Below are 26,771 nucleotides of genomic sequence, written 5' to 3'. Positions count from 1 at the left end.
TTTTTTTTTTAAATAAAATAGCATTACTTAAATGTTATAAAACATGAGCTTTTCCCTTTCATTGTATTGCCCTGCCCAGAAATTGTCTGTCTAGTGATATTTTCTAGAAAAATTCTTATACCTGTTCACATATGTGCCTGAACAATTCTATGTACAGTAGCAATGTCTGTATGCCCTAAATTTGAAACAACGTACATGTCCTTCAGTTGCACATGGTTAAAGCAAGTGTGGTGCTTATACCCCCTGTCACGATTGCAGTACTCAAAAAAAATGAGGTGCTTCCGCATGTACTGTTGGGAAGAGCTCTGACAATGCTGATAAATGAGAGGGGAAAAGACTCGTAGAACAATATGAGCACAGTGATTCCATTTGTGTTTAAAAACTCTGTTTATATATAGTGGGGATATTTGAGTATGTGCGAAAGTGGGAGGAAAGGAGGAAAGAAAGAAGGGAGAGAGCAAATATGAAAGGAGGGCAGTTGTGAGATTTGGTGAGTTGGGTCTATGGGAAGAGCCAGGTGTTAAAGGACTTTGTTTTCTCTCTCTCTTTTTTTTTTTTTTGAATTATTTAAAGTGAAAATATTTTCATAAATAAAAAATAAAAGCATATGTGTGTATGCAAAAAGTAAAAAGAGTATGCCTATATATTTTTAACAGTTCATCCAGTCCAGGCATTGACTAAGGAGAGTGAGCCCATTCAAGATGCCTGTTTTGAACCCATCGATGTCAAAGAAACAGGATTCTTTGGTTTAGCACAAGCCCACATTGATGAGATTGGGGAAGTAATTAAGGAGAGATTATGAGGAACGTTGCTTTCAGTAAATTCGGCATCAACTGCAGTGGAGGCTCAGAAGAACTTACAAAAGTGATTAGACTAGAACCACTGTCACTCCATCGTTGGTTAGTCTCTGGGCCCTCCGGGAATTTTCTGCCTGGGACAGTTCTTCACCAGTCCTTCCATTTCTAAAGCACTAGCTCAAATATAAACACATTTTAAACAATAGATTGGAACATAAAGCTGTGGAAAATCCCCCTAGTGTTTTTTTCTTTGTTTAAAAACCAGTGCAAGGATAGGTGATTTTAAAATGTAGGTCTTACGGTTATTTAGGTATGGTGAGGCCAACGGATCAGGGGACACCTGCCATTGAAAAGGTAGTTTGCTATACTCACAGATCCCAAGAGAAAGGGTCATGCCACACCATGGAGGGCCATATGGGGAAGCACCAGGGTCTGTCAGGAGTCAGAGAGAGTGGGAGGAAACCATGGGCAAGAGCCTCTCATTGTGGTTTCTATGGGAAAGAATGGGCAGGACAAGGAAAGCAGGCTCACTTAGCTAGTTTGAATCATTTTAGCAGCCTCTGGGATATAGGGACCGTCTCTAATGGTCTGGTACTTGGCTCCGTGGTGATTAGGGTAGGGAACAGTGTCCTGCAGTGTAAGAACTGATAAAGGAGGTGGTCGAGGGTATGGGATCCGGATTAGTTGGTTTGCACATGAAAGGTGCACTCACAGGCAAGTCCTTTACTATCTGCAGGAATTGGCTAGCCTTGGGAGAGACAGGCTCTTCAGGATCATCAAAGCCCCAAGGTGTCAACACATCAAAAATACAAAAAATAAAGGCATGATTAATAGATGGTGATAAAAATTCAAGAATAACTATGCCTGTCAAGGTTTTCTGCATGGTTTTTATAGTAAGGTGAAGTTTGATGGCAAGCTTGGAAAGTCTTCCTTGGATGTGCCAACCTTTGAATATAGTATTTTGGGGTGCCATTGTGGGCTATTTTTGGTACAGTGATTGAGAAATCCCTCTCCCACTCATCTCAGGTAGGAGAGGTGTGTGAAGCTTCCTTTTAAGTGTTTGGATCTACTCAACTAATTTTTTGTCAGACCATAAAAGCAAATCAGTAATTTTTCCCCTTTCCTATCCTCTAAGCTATCTCATTGTTGGCACAGAACCTTAGACTGGATGCCCCTAAATTAGTCTTTGCACATTTACTGGCTTATGCAATTTTGCTTTAATGTTTCAGTTGCCATAGGACCATCTCGAAAGCCTCTGACAGTGTTCTGCATTTACTGCAGCCTGGGAACTTCTTTTCTAAAGGTCCAAGGAGTTGCAGTGACACTGTCTGAGCTATATGTTTATTTTGGGGGGTAATCAGATTCCCGCTTTTTATACAGTATTTTGGTGCTGCCATGTTAGAGGTTAAAAAATTGTTTTTAGAAATGTACTATTATATGTTATATTTCTAATCCTTTTATTTTAATGTTGTTTTCTTGCTTACTGTGGCCTAAAGTTTATTAATTTAGTTGTCTGCTTAGGTTTACTAATTTTAACTGATGTTTTTGCCATTATGGGAATTTTTCCTTGTGGTCACTATTTTTTTTTCATTTCTTAACAGCTTTATTGAGGTATAATTTACATACCCTAAAATTAATTCATTGTAAGTATACAGCTTGATGATTTTAGTAAATTTAAGGAGTTGTGCAACTATCACCACGATCCAGTTTTATAACCAAAAAGCTTACACAAGAACATTTCCACATGTGGTCACTCAGTTTAAACTGCCCTCTGCTTTAATAACAGGATAACATTAGAGGCAGGGACCTTATGTTTTATAATATATTTTCTTATTTTAAAATAAGTCCTTTTTGATTTTATTTTTCATTTATTTGAAAAGATTACCCATGCACATGCTTTTTGCCACACATCTAACAAGACAGTTTCTCAGTTTTCTTTTTTGAAAGACATGAGTGGTTTTGTTTTTTTAACTTCCCTTGCCCACCTCTCAGAGACCAAACATCCCCCAGTGAATTGGCTCACCATCATGGTCGGGTCCCACTTATCTGATGTGTTCCTGCTGTCCTACAGTACACTTTATACCTTCTCTCTTCCCCAGGTCATTGCCCCTCTTCTTCTGACTTCTTTAACTTTTCATAATTTCTTCTTTTGTTGTTTTATTAAAAATTTTTTTCAATCACAGTAGTCATATTAGTTTCAGGTGTACAACTCCGTGATTAGACATTTATATAACTTACCAAGTAATCACCCTGATGAGTCTACTCTCCACCTGACCCCATACATAGTTATTGCAATATTATTGACTATATTCCCTAGGCTGTACTTTACATCAATATGCTGGGACTGTTTCTATAACTGGCAGTTTGCACATCTTAATCCCTTCCCCTTTCTCACCCAGCCCCTAACTCCCTCACCTCCGGCAACCATCAAAATGTTCTCTGTATCTATGAGTTTGTTTGTTTTTTAGATTCCACATATAAGTGAAATCATATGGTATTTGTCTTTCTCTGATTTATTTCACTTAGCATATTACTCCCTAGGCCTGTCCATGCTGTCACAAATGGCAAGATGTCATTGTTTGATGGTTGAATGATATTCCAGTGTGTATATGTACCATATCTTTTTTTATCCATTTGTCTATCAATGGACACTTAGGTTGCTTCCATATCTTGGCTTTTTTTTCTTTTGTCTTTGTTCTACCCAAAACCAAAATTGTTGTAGAGGGATGATTGGACCTAGCCTTGGTTGGTGAAAAGGAAGTCATTATAAATTTTTCCCCATGTCAAATCCCCTTCCCCCTGTGTTTCATGACTCACTAGTAGACCAGGTCAAATGAGCTGAGTTGTCCTTCTGCATCAAACAACCCATTTTATTTCACTCTCTGGAGCGGTGGTGAGTTTGTCTTTGGCCCCAGTTAAACTTCGCTCTAACTTTGGAAGGGCTGCTAGAAATGAGATTAGAAGAGAGGCATTATACCTACCTTGTTAAAGAGACAGTGAGTAAAAAGTGCCTTGGAAGAAAGAAGCTCCTAAAAATACAGTGTAATTATGTCATTTTACCGTGATGCTGAGCCCTAAATAAACTAATAATAAAATTGCCTTCCATATTTAGAGCCTTATGCATTAGATTATATGTAGAGCTTTATATACATTATAGCCATCTTCACAGCAGTGTTGTATTGGGAAGGGGGGAACAACCATTAACATCTCTTTAAGCTTTTCCACTGACTGTGTGGAATTTTTTGCTGGGCCTCACGTACCTCGTCTGTAAAATAGGGATGCTGATACCTCACAGGACTGTGATGAGAATTAGGTGAAATTACATGACATTCCACCCTTTTGATCTGTGTATGCCCTGTGGGCAGAGGGCTCCATACTAGGAAATGGACAATGCCAAAGAATAAATAAGCCATCTCTTCCCAGAATGTCAATCAAACTTAGAAATCAGTGGTAGTGGGTAGGGAATATTTTCTTATTTAAATAAGAGCAGATACATTCTGTGAAGTCCACCTTAGTTCTTAAGCAAAAACTCAATGCATTAAAGAAATGGCATGCTTGGGACAGGCAGCTTCGGTCATACCCTTGGAGGCCCTGGCATCACTTCTTTGCCATCAGGACTTTTTCCATGGAAAACTTGAGAAGCATTGGCACATGAGAGAGCCTAGCATAGTCAGTACCACACAGCACAGTCTCATTTAACTCCCCATTCTTGTTTTATAAAATACTTCCGACTGCATTTCCTTAGCACATGCTTGATGTCTCCTCTTAGGCATGACTAACACTGAGCTCTCCCTCTTCCCTCCAAACCTGTTTCTCACCCTGTGTCCCCTACCTTAGTCATTGACCCCACCGTCCAGTCCATTCAGCTGTGCAAATAGGAACCAAAGAAGTTGTCCTTGACCCCTCTCTCTTTCCTTCACACCCCACGTCGAATTCTTAACTTCAAGTCGTGGCAGCAGGGCCACTTTCATGTGTCCTGAACACACCCTTTGACTCCATCTCTGTCACCAGCACCTTAGTCGAAGCTGCCATCATCTCCCGCCTCGACTGCTGTGATCACCTACCACCTGGCCTGCTTCCAGTCCATTCTCCACACTACAGTGGACATGATGTTTAAGATACTCAACTCTTATCATTCATTCCCATTGCCCTTAGAATAACACGGCCCATGAGGCCCTGCCCGACCCAGCCCTCCCGCCCCTCTGGGCACATCTTGGACTCTTCTCCGCCTGGTGCTGGTGCCCGCAGTTACATCAGCTTGCTCTCTTTTTGTCCTTGGCACCATGCTTTCTCCATCAGGAGCCATTGCCCTGCTTGTTACGTCTGGAGTGTTTCTTGAAGCCCATTCTTGACTGTCCTTTGCTGAGATAATATAGCTTCATCTTTTCAAACCCTCCTCAGAAAAACCTTTTCTCAAGCCCCAGTAGGGGAGGTTACGTATCATATGTTCTGGTAGAACCTTGTCTCTTTCTTTTAAGAGGCCTTATCTCAATTTGTAATCACATATTAAGTAATGTCATTTGATGACTCTGAATTGAACATTGGTCTGTAAACTCTGTGAGGGGAGTGACTGTCCCGCTGGTCCCCATCGCCTCCAGCACCTGGCAGAGTGGATTCACCATGGGCAGCAGGTCGGTTGTTGAGTGAGTGCGATGAGACAGCTGAGGCCCTGATGGCCAAGTGCTTGGCCTGAGATCGTCTGTGTTCTGATCCTTGCAGTCTCGGACCTCCAAGCCCAGGGCTCTGCCCCTCTTGCTGCAGGTACGTTGTTTAGCACCATGGCTCCAGTCCATCCACTTTATTTTGTGGTTCTGAAGAGCCCCTGGGAAACCTCATTTTGTTTAAGAGAAATCTGGTCGATGTATGTGGTTTAATGCGGGATGGAACGCACATCTTTGTCTCACCCAAAAGATCTGGTAACAAGCTTCTTGCTTAAAACCCCCGTCTCCCCTTGCTATCCAGTCTTTTCCTACTGTGCTGCTAAGCAACTCTTTTTAAAAGCGGGCAGAACTTTCTAACCTAACTGTATGCAGTGCTCTTTCCCTTCTCTGGTTGTTCCTGTTGGGCATAAAGGCCATCTTCCTGCTCTCCTGACACATTAGGTATGGGTCATAAAACCCCTCCATCTCCCCAAACAAATACTGCTCCAGGGTCCCTACACCCTCCGCGGATGCTTGTCCTTCCTGACAACCCTCCTGCCTTCACCTCTGAGGGTATTTATTTATATGTATCTCTTTTATTATTATGTTCTCAGTAAGCTATACGCAAGTGCCTCCTAACCTAACATTTCTTTCTCTGTCTCGTACCCGTAATTCATTGCAATTTCACAGAAAGAGTCAAAGCATAGCATTTTTTAAAATAGCAAGTCCTAAAACGTATCGTTAGTGACTTTCAGTCTTGATATGGCTGAGGGTGAGCTTTCTAGTACAATGTGGGTATCCAGGTCCCACCCAGGACCTATTACATCAGTGTTTTCCCGGAACAGCCAAGTGACCTGACTAAGGTCACAGAGGCAGAGGGCAACCGAGTTAGGATCACAGCCCCTGTTTCCTTGCTTGCTTCCCGGTTCTTATTGGTGTTCCTTGGACTAAATTACACTGGACTACTGCGTGTGTTTATATGTATGAGAGAGAGAGATCTGTATCTGAATTTGTCTACATAAAATAGTTGCCTTGTTTTATAACTGGCGTTTTTTCTCTTGAAAAACTGTGTATCGAAAGGATATAGAGATTCTCAAATTGACAAAAGCAAACAAAATAACCTGCATCCCCTGCACTCAGTGTTACCCAGAAACCACAGTGTCAGCTGCTGGAATAGCTTGCTTTCTAGCCGGGTGCTGCTCATCCCCCCACCTCCCCTGAGCCGCAGGCCTGCCCTTCAGTGCTGCCCTTCACTCCTCCCTCTTTCCACTTGAATTGCCCTCCTTCATGCCCACTGATTCCTGATTCAGGGGGAAATGCTCCCTTCCCCCCTCCAGCTCCCACCTCTGGAGCATTTGGCTCAGGTGAGTGGTGGGTCCCAGTCGGGGCGCATTTGGTAACTGAACAGTCCATTCCTCGCTCAGCAGCTCCCACTTGGAGCCAAGTGACCGCAGCAGCGGTGGGCTGTCCCCTGGAGGTCCCCTGCCTCCCCTCAGTGTCTCCATCCAGAGAGCTCTTTAGGAGATATTTACGTACCATTTTTGCAAGAAGAGCTGGGGAGCAAAGCATTTCTCAGTGAGGCATGATCTACATGAACTAGATCTTTAAAGAAGAAATCCCACCCATGAAAATTATCACACTCTGGAAACGCACTGTGACGCAGAGGTTAGACCGAGATCGGAGGTAACGTTTCTGGTTCCTCTTCTCGGTGACCTTGTGACTGACAGGTTGTTGGGCTTCTCTCTGCTACAGTTTCCTCAACTGTAAATCGGGGTAAATAAAATGGAATAATAACACCTACGTCATAGGTAATTTGAAGATTGCTTTGAAGGTTAGATGAAGTATCTGATTAAAATGCTTATCATGGTATCGTAAAAATGTTAGCTGATACCATTAATTTATGTTAGTAAAGTAGAATTTACAGGAGCTTTCCCACACTTTCCATTTCAATGTATTGAAATATGATTCCTTTAAAAAACATTTTTTTGTTTTGTTACCCATTCACAACTGCTTCTCTGTTTGTGTTTCGCTTTTAGCCCTGGAACGGAAAATATCCATGAGGCAAAGCAGAGAGGAGCTGATAAAACGAGGCGTCCTGAAGGAAATTTATGACAAAGGTAAGGGGACGGGTCCTCCCTGCCTGGGCCGGAAAGCCGGGCATGGAATCTGTATGTGTATTTCTCAGAGAGGGATAATTTCCTGCATCCCTATATCAGGGTTGAAACCTTTAAAACTCCAGACCGTTTTGGAGAGAAAGGAGAAGGTAGCAGGCGGCGATAAAGCTGTCAGCGTCGTGTGAGGGGAGGGCACAGGCTCCCTTGGTCTCAGCACTGGAACCGAACCACAGGACGCTGAGAAAAGTGATGTGGTTCCAGGAATGATGTGGGTACTTGTGAGCCTGCTGGTGTGCAAATGCACACAGCTGGGGTGGATTTAATTGCTTAGGCTCTTTCAGACGGTGGGGTTCCCAAGACAGATGTCAAAAATCCACAAGCATCTAGAATTTCCCTAACAGATTTTTTTTTTTTTTTTTGTGGCAATCCATTTCGCCACAACAGGAGAAATCAAAGTGGGTAAAATTATAAACTTTAACTGTACATATACATTATTTCAAATACTAATCGTTACAGAGACTTAGACGCTCTGTGAATGTGTCCACAAGTGTTTACCCGTGAATACTGTGTGTCTTTGGCTTATTGAATTATTGCCTTTAAATGAAATGTATGGAGTGGTTCACACAACATATTAAGTAATTTTCACTCCTTTTTTCTAAGAACTTTGCCATTTTGACTTGCCGTCTCTCCTCTCTCCCAGGGCCACACTTCACTCAAAGCTTTAAGTGAAATGACAGGCTATTGATTCCAATCTTGTAATCGTCTGTTTCGCATCTTCTCGTTTGGGGCTGGTGTTATTTGGTGGGCAGATTATTAAATCACATCTTCTGTTCTAAAGATCCATCCCGATAACAAGGGTGACCCTGTAACTCTGACAACAGTCAGTTTACCTTGTTTATGTAGGTCTTCTGCATGCCTCGTTTGTGTTCCAATACAGAAAGGCAGGTTGGACTAGGTTGGCGTGGCTCAGTGGTTGAGCGTCGACCTGTGAACCAGGAGGTCACGGTTTGATTCCCCGTCAGGGCACATGCCTGGGTTCTGGGCTCGATCCCCAGCAGGGGGCGTGCAGGAGGCAGCCGGCACATGACTCTCTCTCATCACTGATGTTTCTCTCTCTCTCTCCCTCTCCCTTCCTCTCTCTGAAATCAATAAAAATGTATTTTAAAAAATAAAAAAGTTAGGTTGGGTTTCTACCTGCAGTGCTCCTCCCTGGCTCCACCTCTTTTTAGTGAGCCAGTCCCTGTTCCTCTGGCACATGTCACTCATCCGTTCCGTTTTGGGGCTCCCCCTGGCACTGTACCAGTATTTTCTCTTAGCATAAATCGCTGCCCTGAAGTGGGACAGGTAGGAGGAGGCACCGCTCTCGCCCTGCCCTAGCAGCAGGGGACCTGGAGGTAGGATGTGAAGTTATACTATCTCAAACTACCTTCTATAATTATCAGAGCCCCCTGGGGCCAAGGAGTCCCCATGGTGAGCCAGTTTATCCTGCTTCTGAGTGAGGCTTCTCTGATCGATTAAGCCTCCCAGGGAAAAAGAACCACAGTTTTGTCACTTTTCTCCAACTCCCCCAAAGCCTTCCTCATACCAACCTTAAATCTTTATGCTTCATTCCAAACTCCTTTCTTCATAGTCCCTCCCCAGGAGAGATGGGAGGCATCTAACTACAGGTATAATGTTATGTAATAAGCATCCAAGTGTGTAAATAATGTTACTGTCACAGCCAAACCCTGTTCAGATCCAGTTCAGTGATCCCTTCCCCTCCCGTTTTTCTTCCTGCAACCTTTATATCTCTCACTGCAAAACTTCAGGAATATTCTAAAGTAGAGAATACATGTTACTCTAGCATTTATTATTTCCATTATATGTAATACCTGGGCCAAGGTGAGCATTGCCTAAGTAACATCCTGACTTAATCAAAGTCATGGACCGTTGGAACAAAAATTCATTTTATGGAGAAAGAAACAGAGGCCTGGGTGGTGGGGCAGGAGCTGTGCCCTGGGCACAGTTGCTTCATAGCGTGCTCACAAGAACTGGCTGTGAGGACAGGACCGGGTGGCCCCACCTGTCACCACACTGCCTGTTTTATTTTCGTCTTTCACTCATCACTGTCTGCTCTTTCTGTTTGGTTGTCAGCTGCCTTTTCTCACTAGCATGCAAACTCCAGGAGAACATGGACCTCACCGGCTTACTGCCAGATCCCTGAAGCCTCAGATAATGCTTGAGCTAGATAAAATAGTTACTGTTGGGGTGGTGGGAAGAGGAGAGGAAAGGGAATAAAATTAGAAGTCCATTGCCCATAGTACATTGTAGAAGTTTGTTGCTACCGGTTTTTGCTATTTGCTATAGGTTTTTCTAATAAAAGCATCTGTTTTTATTAATCACATTACCTTATGTTGCATTATATTAGCAGTTAGGAACATGGCCCCTGGAATGGGATTGCTTGGATTCAATTCCAGTTTCACTACTGACTAGCCGTGCAACTTTAGTCAGGTTGCTTAACTTCTCTGTGCTTCTCTTTCTTTATCTGAAAGTGTGGCTATGTTTTGAAATGAGGATTACATGAGATAACACATGTATTAGTCTGCTAGGTCTGCCATAACAAAATACCACAGACTGGCTGGCTTAAACAACAGAAATTTTTTCCTCAAAATTCTGGAGGCTGGAAGTCTAAGACCAAACTGCCAGCAGGATTGGTTTCTGGTGAGGCCCCTTGGCTTGGCTTGCAGAGGGTCACCTGCTCACTGTGTCCTCACAAGGCCTTTGCTCTGTGCACACACACTCCTGATATCTCTTTCTCTTCTTATACAGCAATCAGACCTATTGGATTTGGGCCCAATTTACGACTTCACTTAACTTCAGTTACCTCCTTAACGGCCCTTTGTCCACATACAGTCACACTGGGGGTTGGGTTTCAAAATATGATTCTTGGGTGGGGGTGTGACACAGTTCAGTCCATAACACGTATAGTTAGAATAGTAGCTATCATTCCATAAATGCTCAAGAAGTTGTTAACATACCATTGTCAGTAGTGGTGTCATCATTTTCATCATCATTTTTATTGTTTGAAACCCTTTCATGCCTTACCCTAGGTCAGTAGGCCTGGGAGTTAGGCGGGAACATGTCCCCTTTTATCTGAGGTGCGAAGATCTATAACCCCCCTCAAAGTTGTTTCAGCAATGTGAGTGGCCGAGGGGAACCCCACCCCCTGAGGCCTGGCTTAATGTCTTTCTCAGCCTCCACCCTGCCTCCCCTCAGTCCCCAAATGGGTTATTTTTCTGTCATTCATTCTTTTCTTACTACAACGTCATTCACTCGCTGTGTCTGGGATTCTAGTGAGTAAAACAAATAAAATTATGGCCACAACCCGAGTGAACAGCAAGTGGCAAAGAGACCTTAATTGTTTCTCAAATAGTACACATCAAAGATAAATTTTGTAAGCCTGGCCAGACGTGGCTCAGCGGTTGAGCTTTGACCTAGGATCCAGGCGATCGGGGTTCGACTCCCGGTCGGGGCACATGCCCAAGTTGTGGGCTGCAGCCGATCAGTGACTCTCTCATCATTGATGTTTCTATCTCTCTCTCTCCTTTCCTGTCTCTGAAATCAATAAAGATTTTTTTATTTTTTTTTTTAAAAAGATAAATGTCGTAGATTTGGAGCAGTCATTCCATATGCCTGGCTGGCAGTTCCTCATTCTGCACCACCTCCTGTGTTAGGAAACATGACTCTAGTCACCTGCAGCACAGTAGTGTCCACCAGAGATGTGGACGGCGGCCCTGCCTTGTAGCTGCCCTGCCCCCCGCCGCCGAGCGCCGCGGCGGGGCCCGGCCTGCTGGCGCTGCATCCACGCTGTTTTGGGCGTGATGTTGCTGACGCCGTGGAAAGCAGTTTATCAGCTTTTCTCTTCCCACTCCTTCACGTTATTGATTTTGCTTAAGAATACCCTCTTTGTTCATAGAAAGTGTAAAAATAAACCGTAGTGATTTGAAATGCGTAACTTTTGGGACAGCAGGGTGGACTCATAATTAATGAGGTTTTATTACTCCACTAGAGCTCCTCCAAATTCTTGATATTTTTCTTAGCGGGTTAAAATCTGAAACTGGGCAATAATTCAAATCAGGCAAAAGGAGGGCTGGGCTTGAAGAGGGAGTGTGATCCCGGTGTCTAGAGGAGCTAGCACAGCAATTCCTCACTTAGTACAACGTGTCAGGAGTGAGGAGCACAAGCTACTCAATGGCCAGTATCTTTCTGTTGGTTTGCATATACAGTCACATAACTTTAGAGTCCAAATGGAGCTTTAGGTTAAAGTTTAAAAATCAGAGAAGATTATCTTATCTTTGGATGTACGGAAGCCTTGTAATAATGCGGCCAACTTTGACAACTACGAAAGAAGAAATTTTAAAATTGTGTTAATCAAGATGTATATAGGAACATAAAACTGCAAATCCTTTTTCTCCCATTTTCTTAATTTCCCACAATACAGATATAGCAGTGTGATGAAGAACACAATGTAAGCATTAAGAGGAACCATAGTCCCTCTCAATGTAAAAATATTAAACCAGCTAATGTTGGAACATAATCTATAATTTGACGGACAGTTTATTTTTAACTATGGACCCCTCAATCTCATGGCCTATCCGTAAACCAGAACTCAAGGGTTCTCCTAGACCCCTGGGACATTCTTTGGTTCATTCATCAAATTAGTGTCGAGCTATAGCGATAACGAAAGGAGCAAAAGCCTCACCTTCTCAGAGTTCACGTGCTGCACAGGGAATAATTAAACAAGCATGCGAGGTGTTGTCCAGGAGTGACAAACGCTGTGTAGGAAAACAGAGCAGCAGGCTAAGGAGACAAAGTCAGGGGGAGAGTGATGATGTTAGATAAACACAATCGTGGAGAACCTCTGGAGGAGATGATATTTGGACAGAGACCTAAATGAAGGACCATTAGCTGAAACAGGGGCATGGCTCCTACTATTACTTCAGAACAAATTGTAACCTAATTCACAAGCTCGTAAGTTCTTTAAATTGACTCAGTGTGTTTCTTTTAAATCAAAACCTCTGTATTGCATTTGCCTCCCTCTCAGTCCTCGTAAATCAGAGAGTATCAATCACCCCTGCCCAGAGCCTGCGGTGGCTCCACATTTCAGAGAAATTCCAAGTTCTCCTGACAGCCCGCAAAGCCCTCCACAGCTGGCCTTCCAACCTGAGTTTCTTCAACCCCCCGGCCCGTGCCTCCTGGTGACTTTCTCTCGGTGGCACCTCTCCAGCCCTGCTTTCCAGTCCTCGAGGTTGGCAGTGGCCGCGCCCCCTTCCCAGAATCGTCTTCCCCAGATCTCCATCCACATGGCTCCCTTCTTTTTTTCAGTCTTTGCTCAGATGTTACCTTCTCAATGAAGCTTACCCTGGGGCCACCAGATTTTAAATTGCCACCTTCTTCCCAAAGTCTTCAGTCTTCTATCCCTGCTCTGCTATTTTCTTTTTTTTAAAAAAAAAAATCTTATCATCTTCAAACTTGCTCTATAAATTGTTTATTGTGTTCATCTTTTCTCATCTGCCTCTCCTTACTGAAACGTAAGTCCCCCCAGGCAGGGCAGGACCTTCATCTGGTTTGTTCACTGACGTAGTCCAAGTGCCTACGACGGTGCCTGGCACATAGTTGAGGCTCAGTATGTTTATTGAAAAACAACAAATGAAACTCGAGGCTCTCTCTGCATGCTTGCATGCCTGACATCCAATGCTGACAAAATCGGGAATACTAGGAGCTCTGACCCCCACCACCCCGGCTTACTCAGTTTTATGGCCCATGAAATTTTATTGCCAGTTACTCAAATAGACAATATTATATCATGTTTATTTATGTATATGGATGCTAAACACTCTACTTTTAAGTAGTGGCTTTTCGGTGATGTGGAGGAAAATATCCTGAAAACAGTGAACTGTTTGGCCATGAGTACAATAGTGATGGTATTTCTTGGACTTGGCAAGGATCTCAGGCGGTCACGGGGCCTAGCTCCTGTGATTTTTCCAAGGTGGAGAAGAAGCGGCTGGAGCCCAGCGAGGTTTTGACTTGCCTGAGGCACCGAGCCAGTGCGTGTGGACTCTGAAAACCGCGTGTGCTCCATTTGGAATTCGTAGGAACCCAGAGAAACTTTTTGTAATATGTTGCCCATTGGGAGTCCAAAGATCTTTAAATAAACATTGCTATTAGGTTATTGCAAATCATCTCTACAAATAAGCATAAGGGTGCGTTTGAAAATATTAGGGATAACAAAGGCGGTTGTACTGTATTTTCGCCGCTGGGTTTCCTGTGAAACCTCAGTTCTTTCACAGTGTCACTCGCTTCATATAGATGGCGTGGTCATGTTTAACGCACCTGAATATATACGCCAGTGATCAGGAGGGCGGAGCGGGACAGGAGCCCGTCCCCCTCCCGTGGACTGAGATGACCCCACCACGCACATGACACGCCTACTCCCGGTGTGGGAGCCTGACGCGGGAACGTGGCAGCCGCCGCGGTGCGGTGAGGCCTCGCAGGCCCGGGGAAGAGACGGGCCCGCAGGAGGAGAAGAGGACCGGGCGCCCGGAGAACAGAACCGGGGTGCGCCCACGGGCAGCTTCACTTTCCGCTCGGTGCTGGGAGTTAGAGAGCATTTCACAGCGAACAGTGAACTATGAGGTGGGCTTTTTCCCCCTTAGTTGAGTTAGAGCAACACTTTAGAAAGTGTTATTTTTAATTAAAAACACAAACAGAAGCTCCCTGGAATGGACAACTCTCCTATGCAGAGGCTGCATTTTCCACTCTCGGCATTCAAGAGAGAAGAGCCTGGTTTTTAAATTAAAAGGTCATCGTTTTTTTAAAAATAAAACTCTGTATCAGAAGAGACAGTGTAGTCGGCTTGAGCTCTCTGAATCCCACGCTCTGTCTGGTATCCAGGTGTGCCGACTTTTAAGTCCTAGAAGTTTATGGGAAATGCTTTCCACGGCCCGTACCAGGCAGTGATTTTGTCACATTTTTAGTTGTTTCTGATGTCTCACCTAGAAATGGCATCTTCTGGAAGCTGTGATTTCGAGTAAGGCGTGAAAGTGAAGTGTTTACTCTCAGCATCGGTGACATATAATCAGAGTGCAGCACTCAGGACCCCGTACAGAGGATTGCCTCTAGTGGGGTGGCTGCAAAGCGATTTAAGCAATAAAGAGACTAAAGAGAAATTGTGATCAAAATTCTTGTAAGCAACCCTGTTCTTTCAGAAAATCGCTATCCCGAGCCAAAAAATTAATGAAATTATTATTATAGCAATGAGCAAGCATTCCCCAGTAAATTGACTTGCCTCTTGCATATTTGTTGAATAACTGTTACCTTGCAGGCACCGTTCTGGGCACCAGGAATACCAGAAGGGACAGCCAGGCTCCCCCGGCTAACAGAATTTACAGCCCTGAGAACAGGCTCTGTCACTCAGCAGTTCAGATGGGGAAGGTGCAGGATGTTCAGGGCACATGGAGGCATCACCCACCCACGCCTGGAGACTTAGGGAAGGCATCCTGCAGGGAGTGGTGTCTTGGAGGAATCCTAAGATATAATCAGGATTATCATAGAGAAGATGGGGCAGGTAGGGCCATGTTACATGTGGAAGGCCCAGCACATGTGGAGGCACCAGGCTGGGAATAAGTGAAAGGAAGAGTGAGTGTCTGGAAGGGGAGGGGAGGTCGGGAAGATCGTGCAGGCAGGAAAACTCTATCAGGTGTTCATTCTCTACCCTCAGAGCAGCGAGGAGCTTTGGAATGGTTTCTACCTGCTTATATTTGCAGCCTCATCACTCTTCCTGCAGGGAGAAGGTCTTGGAGGGAGACCAAGACATGAGTCAGGGAGATGAGTTAGACTGTTGCTGGGATTCAGGTGATGTGATGGAAGGTAGCAGGGATGGGGGGGTGAGGGGGAGGGCGGACACACTGGAAAATTATAGACAATGGAATCAAGAGGGCCCTGTGACTGCTTAGACGGGGAGTGACGGAGAGGGCTTAGGCATGGCTCATACTCAGGACTCTGGCTGGGGCATACAGGGGACATTCACTGAGCTTAGGGCACAAAGTATTGCGATGGTGTAGCCACATGGAGTTTGAAGTTCAAGAGGGAGGTCTGGGTTGGAGATACAGGTTTAGAATTGTGGGTGTATAAATGATCATGAGGTCATATGAATTAATGACATTTCTGGAAGATGTAGAGTGAACAAATAAATGGCCCTGATAGAAAACCCCCCTGGAAACCCAGCACTGAATTATCTAGGAATTCAAAAATTAAAAATGGTCTGGGAGTAAGAAGAACCCCGAAAGACTGAAAAGTGGCCAAAAATAGGAAGTAAACCAGAAATGAGTAGCATTGTGGAAGCCAGCACAAGAAACTGTGGCTCAGTGGGGGGTAAAAAATGGCCCAAAGTGTCAAAGGCAGACACGTCAAACAAGGACTGAGAAGTGACCTTTGGATTATTTTCATGCTCCTTAGTTGTCACCTCTTCAGTTACGTATGAAGCCAGTGTGCAGTCAGCAGCATGTAAGTTAAGAGGCTTCTATTTTCAGATAATAAAAACCCTCGTTCGAGGAGGCTGAAGCAATAAGCAAATGTGGGCTAATGATCTTCGTGCGTTTTGTCCTCTGAGGTACTCCAGATGCTTTGAGCAATCTTAGCATTTGTCACTACTTATTTAACATTTGTCGCATGAATGGGTGGGTGGGTGAGTGAGTGAGTCAGTGAGTGAACCTCACATAATAAAGTCTGGTGTCAGGACAGCTCCAGGTTGGTTAACTGAACACCATGGCTAAGGAACGTGATCCTCAGGCTTCAACCCCTCATAGTAACAACATAGCTGCAGTTGCTCCAGCATTACATGAGACAGTATCCAGATGATCTTGGTATCTCTCTCTAAGAGCAACAAAAGCTTACCCAAAGCCTCTCCAGAATTACTCTCACTTCTCACTGACCAGAATTTTTGGAAATAACCACTAGATAATTTTTGCCCTCTTTTGACAGTTGTTTCCATAAACTTAAGTGCTGCAGGTACAGTCAACTCTGGAGAGCTGCTGCCTGCTATGACTTATCCTTGGAAGATCTACCCCAGCATCACCCTTTCTAATTGCCTGTCCTGCACCCCACCTGTGACATCAAGGCAGGGCAGGGGACCTTGGGCATGGTGGGCATCACTGCTCACCAACGTGCCCCCAGCCTTCTGACGCTTGCTCCCTCCACAGCCACTGAGCTGTGCTGAGCGGTGTAACAAGAAAGCAGCTGAACTTTAGAAGGCTGGTAGCTAATAAAAGGAAAGCTGGTCAGGCTTAGAAAACCTTTCCTGACTTCATGCTTTTGCTAGGATTCGTGTAAGTCAGAGGGACCTTAACCCACATAAATATCTGTAAGATGACAGCACGCTCCTAGGAGCCCCAAGCCCAGGCTTCTGGTCCCGGCTTTCTGGTTTTTTACCTGCACAAGGTACAGGGCAGCTTTTCATCTACCTGGACCTGTTTCCGATTGGCTCTTCCTGCAGGGTCCTAGACTGCTCCAGCCAGCAAGGCCACGCTTTCCTTCAGTCCTCTCACTGCTCCCAGCCCTCAGGGTGCTCGACTGAAAGCATCTGTTACCAGCCAGGTGGTCCTCCTAGTGTCTGGAGATACCCATGGAGTGACAGAGCCCTCAGCTCCATTCTGCCCCTGCTTGTTCTCCCGTGGGGCTGTTGGAGGGTCAATGGACGCATTCCAACCTGGGCTTTTCGGCCATTGCCCAGAGTAAGTGCTCCATAAATGTTAGCGACAATCTCCACCAGCCATCTGGCCTCTTCTGCTCTTCTGCGATGCCTGCCTTCCCTCAGCCTGCCTTCCCTTCACCTGAGCCTCGACTCTCCCTAGTTCTGCCCAGGAGACCTGAGATGCCATTAGGAGGCCTCAGGACTTCTCCGAAGCTGCTCTCAGGGCTCCCACCATCCACACGTGCCCTGGAGCTCGTCTCCAGCCCCCATGCTCCAGGCTTCCCACCACTGCAGTTTCCTAAAGGAAATATTATCCACTACAATGACCACTCATGGTGACGTGGGCCTGTTTAGCAGTTCAGTTCCAGAAATGGGTTCACCTTTGTGTGTCCTTTAGCCCCATTATGTGACTTCTACTTCACCTGAGTGGTGCTGTCCAGTAGCACTTTCAGCAATCAAGGAAACGCTGTGTCACCGGTACTGGCCAGTGCAAAGATTTAAAATGTTACTGGGATTCACAAAAGCTTTTAAAAGCCACGAGCCACGCGTGGTTCTTGAGCATTTCCAATGTGGCTAGTCTAGTTGAGGAACTGCATTTTAAATTTCATTTAATTCAGTCACATCAGCTCCCTGAACTCAGGCAAAATGAAAAAAAATACCTTCAATGAAAGTCAACAAATGCCAGGGAGCCACTTCTAACTTTTAGGTTGGAAGCTCTTTAATCTTTTAATAAAGCCCTCAAATTCCTTCTTAGCTAACTGTTGCTTGGCACATCATTTTACTGGCTATGAGAACTGCTAGTGGCTTTAACTGCAAAGATTTAAAATGTTACTGGGATTCACAAAAGCTTTTAAAAGCTCTGTGCCGTCACGTGCCGCATAAGGACGGTTAGTCGACAATAGACCCTGCGTGTGTACGTTTCTCCCGCCTGCTGCTCCTTCTCCTGAAAAGCAGCCCAGTGTCGCGTGTCTGTGTCGCTCTCCCTCCAGAGCAGTGAGGAGTCCATTCTGTGACCTCTGCCCATTACCTGGAGCCCCGGGCCAGGTGTTGGGGGGGCAGCACCCGCAGCTGGCCCAGCAGCGCTGAGCGCTCCAGGACCGGGACGGGGACCATGGCTTTGCTTTTGGTCTCAATACAGCCACGCATTGCATAACTGACGTTTCCGTCCATGAGGGACCACACACCCAACAGTGGTTTCATAGATTACAAAGGAGCTGGAAAATTCCTATTGTCTACTGACATCATAGCTCAACCCATCACTCAGGTGTCTGTGGTGATGCTGGTGTAAACACACCAGCTGCACTGCTAGTCAAATAAAAGTATAGCCCATGCAATGTGTACAGTACATACTACTTAACAATGATAATAAATGAATGTGACTTATGTATTTACTGTACTATGCTTTTTATAGGTATTTTAGAGTGTACTCTTTCTACTTATAAAAAGAAAGTTTGGCCCGACTGGGTGTGGCTCAGCGGTTGAGCATTGACTTAGGATCATTGATGCTTCTATCTCTTTCTCTCCCTCTCCCTTCCTTTCTCTGAAATCAGTAAAGATATAGTTTAAAAAAAAATGAAAGTTTGCTGTAAAACAATGTATGGGGTTACCCTGGCAGAGGCCTCAGACATCTCGTGTTTACCATGTCTCTCTCTTTTTTTTAATATTTTTTTTATTAACTTCGGAGAGAGATAGAAACATCAATGATGAGAGAGATTCATTGATCAGCTACCCCCTGCATGCCCCCCACTGGGGGTCAAGCCAGTAACCCGGGCATGTGCCCTGACTGGGAATCGAACCAGTGACCTCCTGGGTCATAGGTTGACACTCAGCCACTGAGCCTCGCTGGCTGGGAGTTTATTATGTCTCTTGATTGCATCATTTTCTCTTGTGCTTGATTTAGCCTCCTGTTGTTTTATAAATTTAGTGAAGCCTAAGTGTGCAGTGTTTATAAAGCCTACAGCAGTGCACAGTAATGTCCTGAGCCTTCACGCTCACTCAGCACTCACTCACCCAGAGCAACTTCCAGCCCTGCAAGTTCCTTTCATGGTAAATGCCCTATACAGGTGAACCACTATTTATCTTTTATACTGCATCTTTACTGTACGTTTTCTATGTTTAGGTATGTTTAAGTACACAAATACTTACCATTGTGTTACAGTTGCCTGTAGGATCAGTACAGTAACATGCTGTACAGACTTGTAGCCTAGGAACTGTAGGCTACACCACACAGCCCAGGCGTGCAGAGGGACGTACCATGTAGGTCCGTGTAAGTGCACTCTATGATGTTTGCACAGCATCGAATCTCCCAGGAATGCATTTCTCTGAATGCATGGCCATTGTTAAGCAGTGAATGACTGCTTAAATATTGTTGCTAAAATGACACATTTGTGAGTTACAGAGCAATGGCTATGCTCCATACCAGGTGGATCTTTTTCCTATTCCAAGGGAATTGATGCCAAAAAAAAAAAAAAAGAAAGAAAAGAAATGGATGAAGTCTCTACTTCATGGCTCACTAAAATTAGGACCAGCACCACCAAGTGAACATCCTCCCAAAGGACCTTCCACTCTGTGAAGATGTGCTTTTTGGTCAAAGAGCATATCTGGGAAACTAACATGAAAATATGGAATAGGCTGAACAACACTTTTGTCTCAAAGGGAAAAATCAATTAGCAAATGTTTGCATTAGGCTCTTCATACATGTCTTCACAAAGATAATTGTTCACTTTAACTTGGATGACTTCACTTTTTTATTTTACTTTAATGGCAGTTGAACAACATGGGTTTGAACTGCATGAGTTCACTCATACACGGAATTTTTTCAATAAATATTGTAAATGTATTTTCTCCTATGATTTTTCTTTTTTTTAAATATATTTTATTGATTTCAGAGAGAGAAGGCAGAGGGAGAGATAGAAACATTGATGAGAGAGAAACATCAGTCAGCTGCCTCCTGCACGCCCCCTACTGGGGACCGAACCCTCAACCCAGGCATGTGCCCTGACCTGGAATTGAACTGGTGCCTACTGGGTCGACGCCCAACCACTGAGCACACTGGCCCGGCTCTTATGACTTTTTAAATAACATTTTCTTTCGCTTACTTTATTGTAAGAATACAGTATATAATATGTATAACATACAAACTATGTCTTAATTGACTATGTTGTTGGTAAGGCTTCCGGTCAGCAGTAGGCTGTTAGTTAAATTTTGGGAGAGTCAAAGTTATATGTGAATTTTCAATTGTATGGGAGTTGGCACCCATACCCCCATGTTGTTCAAGGGTCAACTGGATAGCCATTGGTGATCTTCAGTAAATTAAAATGTGCCTGAATTTTCATGTGTGCATATGTACATTCTGCACGTGTGCATTACCAACAAACACACAGTCATGCTTACACTTTCTAATTTTTTCCATCCCCAAATTGTCACAGGACAGTTCAGTTACACAATTTCTTTACAGTGGAAGCATAAATATAGCCATAATTTCATGATATCATTAATTATTCTTTGCAGGTACTAACACTAACAGAATTTTAGTTTTAACTGTCTTAATTACAAAAAAATTGCTATGTCGTTCTTTTACCATTCTTTAGTAATTAAAATTTCAAAATAAGTCATTTTAAATAAGCTCACACACACTCCTACCACATAATAGCTCAACACCTGCTAGCTATGTGGCTCTATATAGTTACTTAAACCATCTAATGTTCACTTTGTTTATACAATGAGGATAATTTGGGTACCAAATTCTACTTCATGGTATTGTTATAAATATATGTGTGTATATATTCACACACATATGTGCAAAACATATATAATATATATAATACATATATGTAATGAGCAAAAGCCTGGCACAGAATAAATTCCTGAAATATTGTTTAAGGTGTTGCTATTATATATAAAATATCCAGCATAGTGCTTGACACCTAAGGTGCTTTTGATGCTCCAAAAATGTTTCTTCATCATCACTTCCACCTCTCCTCTCCTCCTCCCTGTCTTTCTACCCTGTACAGAGGCCTTCCCCATAGAGCACAAGCCACTAGCTCTAGACTAAAACTTTACTTACCAGTTTTTTGAAAATAAAAATATATAACTTTACTTAACTAACACTAAACCTAAAATCCATCAATCTACTTCCTAGTTCTTGACACACCATGCCCAAACAGAGTAAGTCATTCAATAAAAAGAAAGCCCCCAGACAATAGTGTGGTGAAGGCCTGAGCAGGGGGTTGGGCGGGCGGTTGGGTGGGGGAAAAGGGGGACATCTGTAATACTTTCAACAATAAAAATACAATCTTAAATAAACAAAACCTGAATGAAAAATGACTTGCTGTTTTAGCTTATCTGTTATTTATAAGTAATTTTGTGGGGGGAAAGGGCTTATTCTTAATGTCTTCCAGCTGTCATACAGATACTTTGATCTGGAAGGAAGCTGGGCCTCGTCTGACACAGTCCTTTTATTTTCAAGGGACAGAAACTGATGTCCCAGGAGTTAAGGGACTTGTTGCAAGCTAGTGACAACAAAAACAAGAAGACGGCTCTTGCCGAGCTCAAGGTCTGGCCTTGTGCATTGCGCCTGCTGCTCCTCTGTTCCCGCCCAGCCCTCCTGAGAATGAGTTAGGGGTGCTCACCTCTGCTTGCTGAGGTGCAGGCCTCCCAGGGGAGCATGGTCTATCACAGCGTCCTTTCCATCGCCTGTCAGTGGCTCCCTCAATTTCTTTTTACTTGAGATGGAGAAGCAATCTCTTCCCTTGAGTTCCCAGATTGTTAAGGACTTGAGTGGCCCAATATTAGTACTTTTCTTTCCTCTCTGAGTTTCTAAACCATCTTAGAGATGAGACTAATGGGAGATCCAAGTGTAGGAAGGGTGTCACTTTTTTTGCTGATAAACTCTCTGCTCATGCCCTGCCCAAGCCTAGATCTCAGAGCCAGCCGCCAAGAGGGACAGTCTGAGTCCACTAGCCCAAGGTGGCCAGGGAGGAGTGCAGAGCACACCCCATGCTTACGGTTGGGATTCTCTCCACCCAGTGGAGACACAGGGGCCAGTGGCTGCACCCTAGCAGTGAGGGAACTGTGGAGAGGGGTAGGGAGCTGGGCAGAGATACGGAGGCCTTAGGAAAATGCCTTCCCCAGAAACCAAAGCAGTAAGGAACAGGTTTTCCCCTAACAGATACCATTATTTTTTTCATTTACCTTAAAGCAGCATGCAGATTTTGTTTATTTTTTATAAACATAAGCATTTATACAGGAAAAAGTTAATAATTATTAAACTCTACTTATATTTTGCGATATTTAATCCAGAGCTTTGCCAACCTGCATACATACTGCATTTCGATGTTTGTGCAGTCACCGTGTACACATTGTTCTGGTTCCTGCTTTTGTACTTCACATTCTTTCAAACACATTCTTATGTATCTGCATCACCCACAGGCTCATTTCATTTGCATTTCTCTCATTCCTAGTGAGGCTATCCATTTGTCAAGTGGCACCTGGGACTTGGTTTTTATTTATTTGTACAAATACTCCTCATACTTGGAATAACAATTATTTTATTAGTTCAGTTTAGCTCATATTTCCCTAGTATTCTGGGCTCTTTTCTTATTTGGTTTATAGCATTTTATTTTGCAAATTAAAAATCGAAAAGTTTTAATAGTAAGTCAAAACTATCCATCTTGCTTTTCTTTTACATAATCTGAAAAATAAATATAGGGTGTCCCAAAAAATGTATACATACTTTGAATAATTATTAACTCCAATGAGTTAAATCTGAAAAGAAAGAAACATCAATTGAGCTATCAGAAAAAAAGTGTGCATACCTTTTTGGGGGATACCCTGTATGTATGTGTGCAACACACATTTATTTATATTGTTTATTCTACTTTTTAAGTTTTATTTTTAGTTTTTTGTCTTTGAGAAATTTATTGAAGTAATGGTTCAATATGTAGATATAAAGCAATTCTTTATACTCACATTCAACTATTATTTATTAACTATGGAGTTCTTGTCCAACTAGAAATACATTTTTAAATATGGGTTTTTTTAATGTAAATCATAATGCATATTGTAAAAATTCAGATTCATTGGTGAGCTTATGTTTATAGTATAGTACTTTTGTTTTTCAAAATTAAAAATAATACTTTTTACCTTTACCTTCAAAGTATCATAAACCTGACCCCACTCAGAACAAAATGTCCGTCTTTCATACAACTTTTAAAAAGTAGAAACTGTTATTACATAAGAACCTGAAGGAATTCTAGTTGCCCATTCTTTATGGTGGCATCCATCTATTGAAAAGAAACAAAAAAAAACTTTAGTTACCTTAAGCTTTGAGAAAATTTAATTGATCAGAAGTTTATACCCGTCACCCTAAGAGAGTATTCCTAAAGCAAAACAAGCAACAATAACAAAACAATAATTTTTTAAAACCGCAGGGAGTATAGTTACAGAGGTGACACCCAGTTATAGATGGAAGCAATTCCCAAGAGAGCAAACAAACACCAAAAATTCACATGCATCTTTTAGGCCAATCTTTTGGGACACAGCTTTTGCATTAATCACACTTCTAGAATATTTAAAAATTCACTGCAAGACAAGATCCTCCTCTAATATGTGGCCTCCATCTAGTCTGAGCACATGACTTCTGTCTTCCTTCGCCCCTTATTTTTTTCCATCCACGTCTCAGGGCTTCCCTTCTCCCTCCGGCCTCTTTTTCCCATTCGCGCCAGCTGGCTCACACTCGTTTTTCTCTGTCTGTTTTTCCACGTTTCTTCCACACACCCTGCCCCGCTCTACTCCCCGAGGCGTGTCTGCTTTCTCCTTAGCATTTAGCGCAGTGCCTGCCTGGCTTATGGGGGGTGGGGCGGGGCGAAGCTCTAGGGCTTTGGAGGCAGCAGACCGGTCCCCAGTCTCTACACGTATGAGGAGCTCGTGGCGAGAGCATTGTGAGGGCCGGCAGTCTCTGGTGGGAGATGCGTGTGGTGATTATAGGCTCTCAACGGGTGTTGAACAGCTGCGTGGACTGATTCACTCTCACCTCTGCCTACATTCTCCTTGACTTGGCATTGACTTGACTGGACCAACGTCTTCGTTTGCTGTGCCACACAAGACGCGGAGGCTCAGGCGGGCACAACGTCCGTGGCCAGTTCTCTATCTTCCATCCACTTCTGCAGTCTCTTTTCTGCCACCTCTGTGACCTGATTTTACCTTGTTAGATCTGTCTGCATCTGACTCACATTTTACTTCGCCACTCTACCCGACCTCTCTCTCCAGTTGCATTGTTGTTTGTGACAAGCTCATGTTCGTGATCCATGGGTAGGCAACGCTACCTCCTGCTTTCCTGTCCTCTCTGAGGTTGAAACCAACCATGGCTGTTCCATGTTGGCCAGATGAACAGCATTTCCTGCCCTAGACCTCACTATGAGCAGGCAATCCTGGTTCTCCTCCTTGCGCACCTAATGGTTCTCAAAGTGTGGGACCCTGGCCAGCAAAGGCAGCTTTAGCATCACCTAAGACTTTGCTAGACATGCACACTTTTGGTCCCACCTCAAACTTACGGGTCAGAAACTCTGGGAGTGGGGCCCAGCAATCTGTGCCTTAACTGCCCCCCAGGGAATTGTGACCCCCGCTAAAGTTTGAGAACCACTTCCCCTACCCATCTGTTCTCTTCCCTGCATCTCCCTTCCTCCTGTTCGTGCTTTACTAATTCTGGTGGGACACATCTTATGGTTGGAGGTCATTGTATGCCCTTTTGAAAATCATCATTACTGTTAATTTTAGAAAATCGTGTACAAGAGACGGTGGTGATCTAGATAGATAAAGGTACAAGTAATCCAGAAGACTCAATCAGGAAAGTTAAATTCTTCTGGGAAAAGAATGTTTTTCCAATAATGCTACTAAAATGATGCTGGTAAGGGTGCTGACACACAGTGCTGTAAATAGTAAAGGGACATGCAGACCCTTAATGGGCTTCAAGGTAATCGAACTTGGAATCACTGGCTAGAAGATGAGTGTATGAGGGCCATTACATTATGTATGTTCAAAAACGTCATAAGAATTTTTAAATAACAGCTACTTGACAATGACAGCATCATTCAATGCCCATATTATATGAACCCAAATAAAATATTTTTCACTTCTGTCACTACCAGTCTTGGTCATAGATGATATTAATGAATTTTTGTACATATTGAATGGTTTTAATGATTTCTGCTATATATATGTATATATGTGTAGTATATATGTAGATAGATAGATACATAGCTAGGTAGATACATAGATAGATGAAACATGATTATTAATGTTAATGTTGAAGAAATGCCAAAAGCTAAGAAATTAGTGTGATCTATACATTGCTGTTGTGTAAATAGAAAAAACCCTTTAGAAAGACAATTTCAGAAGATCCAGGTATGTTGTCACTATACATTAAATTATTAATACACATAAATTTCATTTATTGGAATCTCTTCTAAAGGGGAGAATTCTAATTGCAGAAGAGATTTTTATACTGGTCAGCAGAACTCTCTTTTTTCATAATAGCATAAAACATTTGAAATCCCTTTGTGAACAATCATAAGGAGATAGCTAGATAAATATCAGTAAATTCATCTAATATAATCAAGATGATAATTTTGCAAATTATAATGCTGTAATAGTAAAAAAAAAGACACAAAATTTGATAAGATTACAACTATGAAAAATATGCACAAAATATGTACAGAGGTCCTGGCCAGTGTGGCTCAATCAGTTTGTCGTCCCATGCGCCGGAAGGTCGTGGGTTTGATTCCCGGTCAGGACACGTACCTAGGTTGTGGTTTTGACCCCTGGTCCGGGCACGTATGGAGACAGCCAATCGATGTATCTCTCTCACATCGATGTTTCTGTCTCTCTCTCTTCCCCCCTCTCTAAACTCAATTGAAAAAATACATATGTACAGAAAAAAAACCTGTATCTGTTAGGGTTGGTGATATGATCAGTTTCTTATTTCTTCTTTTTTTCTCCTGTTTTTACTTTTTTCAATGGAAATGTGTTTTTAGATGTTATGACAGTGTAATTCCCAAGGTTGTTTCCTCTCACAAGGTTTGGGCCCTCTGACTTAGCAAAGGTACTTTTAATCCATAAGGAGCTAATTTTTTTTAGTTAATAGACCCAAGAGGAATGAGTGATATTGCCACTCCATTACTAGCAAAGCCTCTGGCACTAAGCTGGCTGCCTTGGTGAAACCAAGGTTCACAGAGTCTACAGTAACCCAACAGCAGCTGTATCTTTCTTCCCAGCATTGCTTCTGTGGTACTTAAACTGTTCAAACGAGCAGCAGTCATTGCCCCAAAGAAGCAGAACCTGGCAACAGCACTGAAACCCCTCCTCCGCTGGTCATCTTGTCCAGGACTTTCATTACACTTGGACATCAGAGCTCAAAGTGGTTTCTGAGAGATGTATTAAACCAAATGGCAGCAGCCGGGAACTTTGAGCAGAGCTGCTCCCCACATCGGTG

General features: G+C 43.3%; 1 protein-coding gene across 7 annotated transcripts in view; it reads left to right on the top strand.

Annotated features, from left to right (window-relative positions):
• PHACTR1 (phosphatase and actin regulator 1) overlaps positions 1 to 26,771 on the top strand; it is a 458,770-nt gene that overhangs the window by 355,386 nt on the left and 76,613 nt on the right. For all 7 annotated transcript variants that reach the window (XM_081143827.1, XM_081143829.1, XM_081143828.1 and 4 more), the window contains one exon: positions 7,474 to 7,554. In XM_081143827.1, coding sequence (XP_080999953.1) covers positions 7,474 to 7,554 — 81 coding nt within the window. The remainder of the gene's footprint in view (positions 1 to 7,473; positions 7,555 to 26,771) is intronic.

Source organism: Miniopterus schreibersii, assembly GCF_964146895.1.
Source record: "Miniopterus schreibersii genome assembly, chromosome: 8".
Classification (NCBI taxonomy): Eukaryota; Metazoa; Chordata; class Mammalia; order Chiroptera; family Miniopteridae; genus Miniopterus; species Miniopterus schreibersii.
The sequence above is the reverse complement of the archived record's forward strand: the minus strand, read 5'-3'. Positions and strand labels throughout refer to the sequence as shown.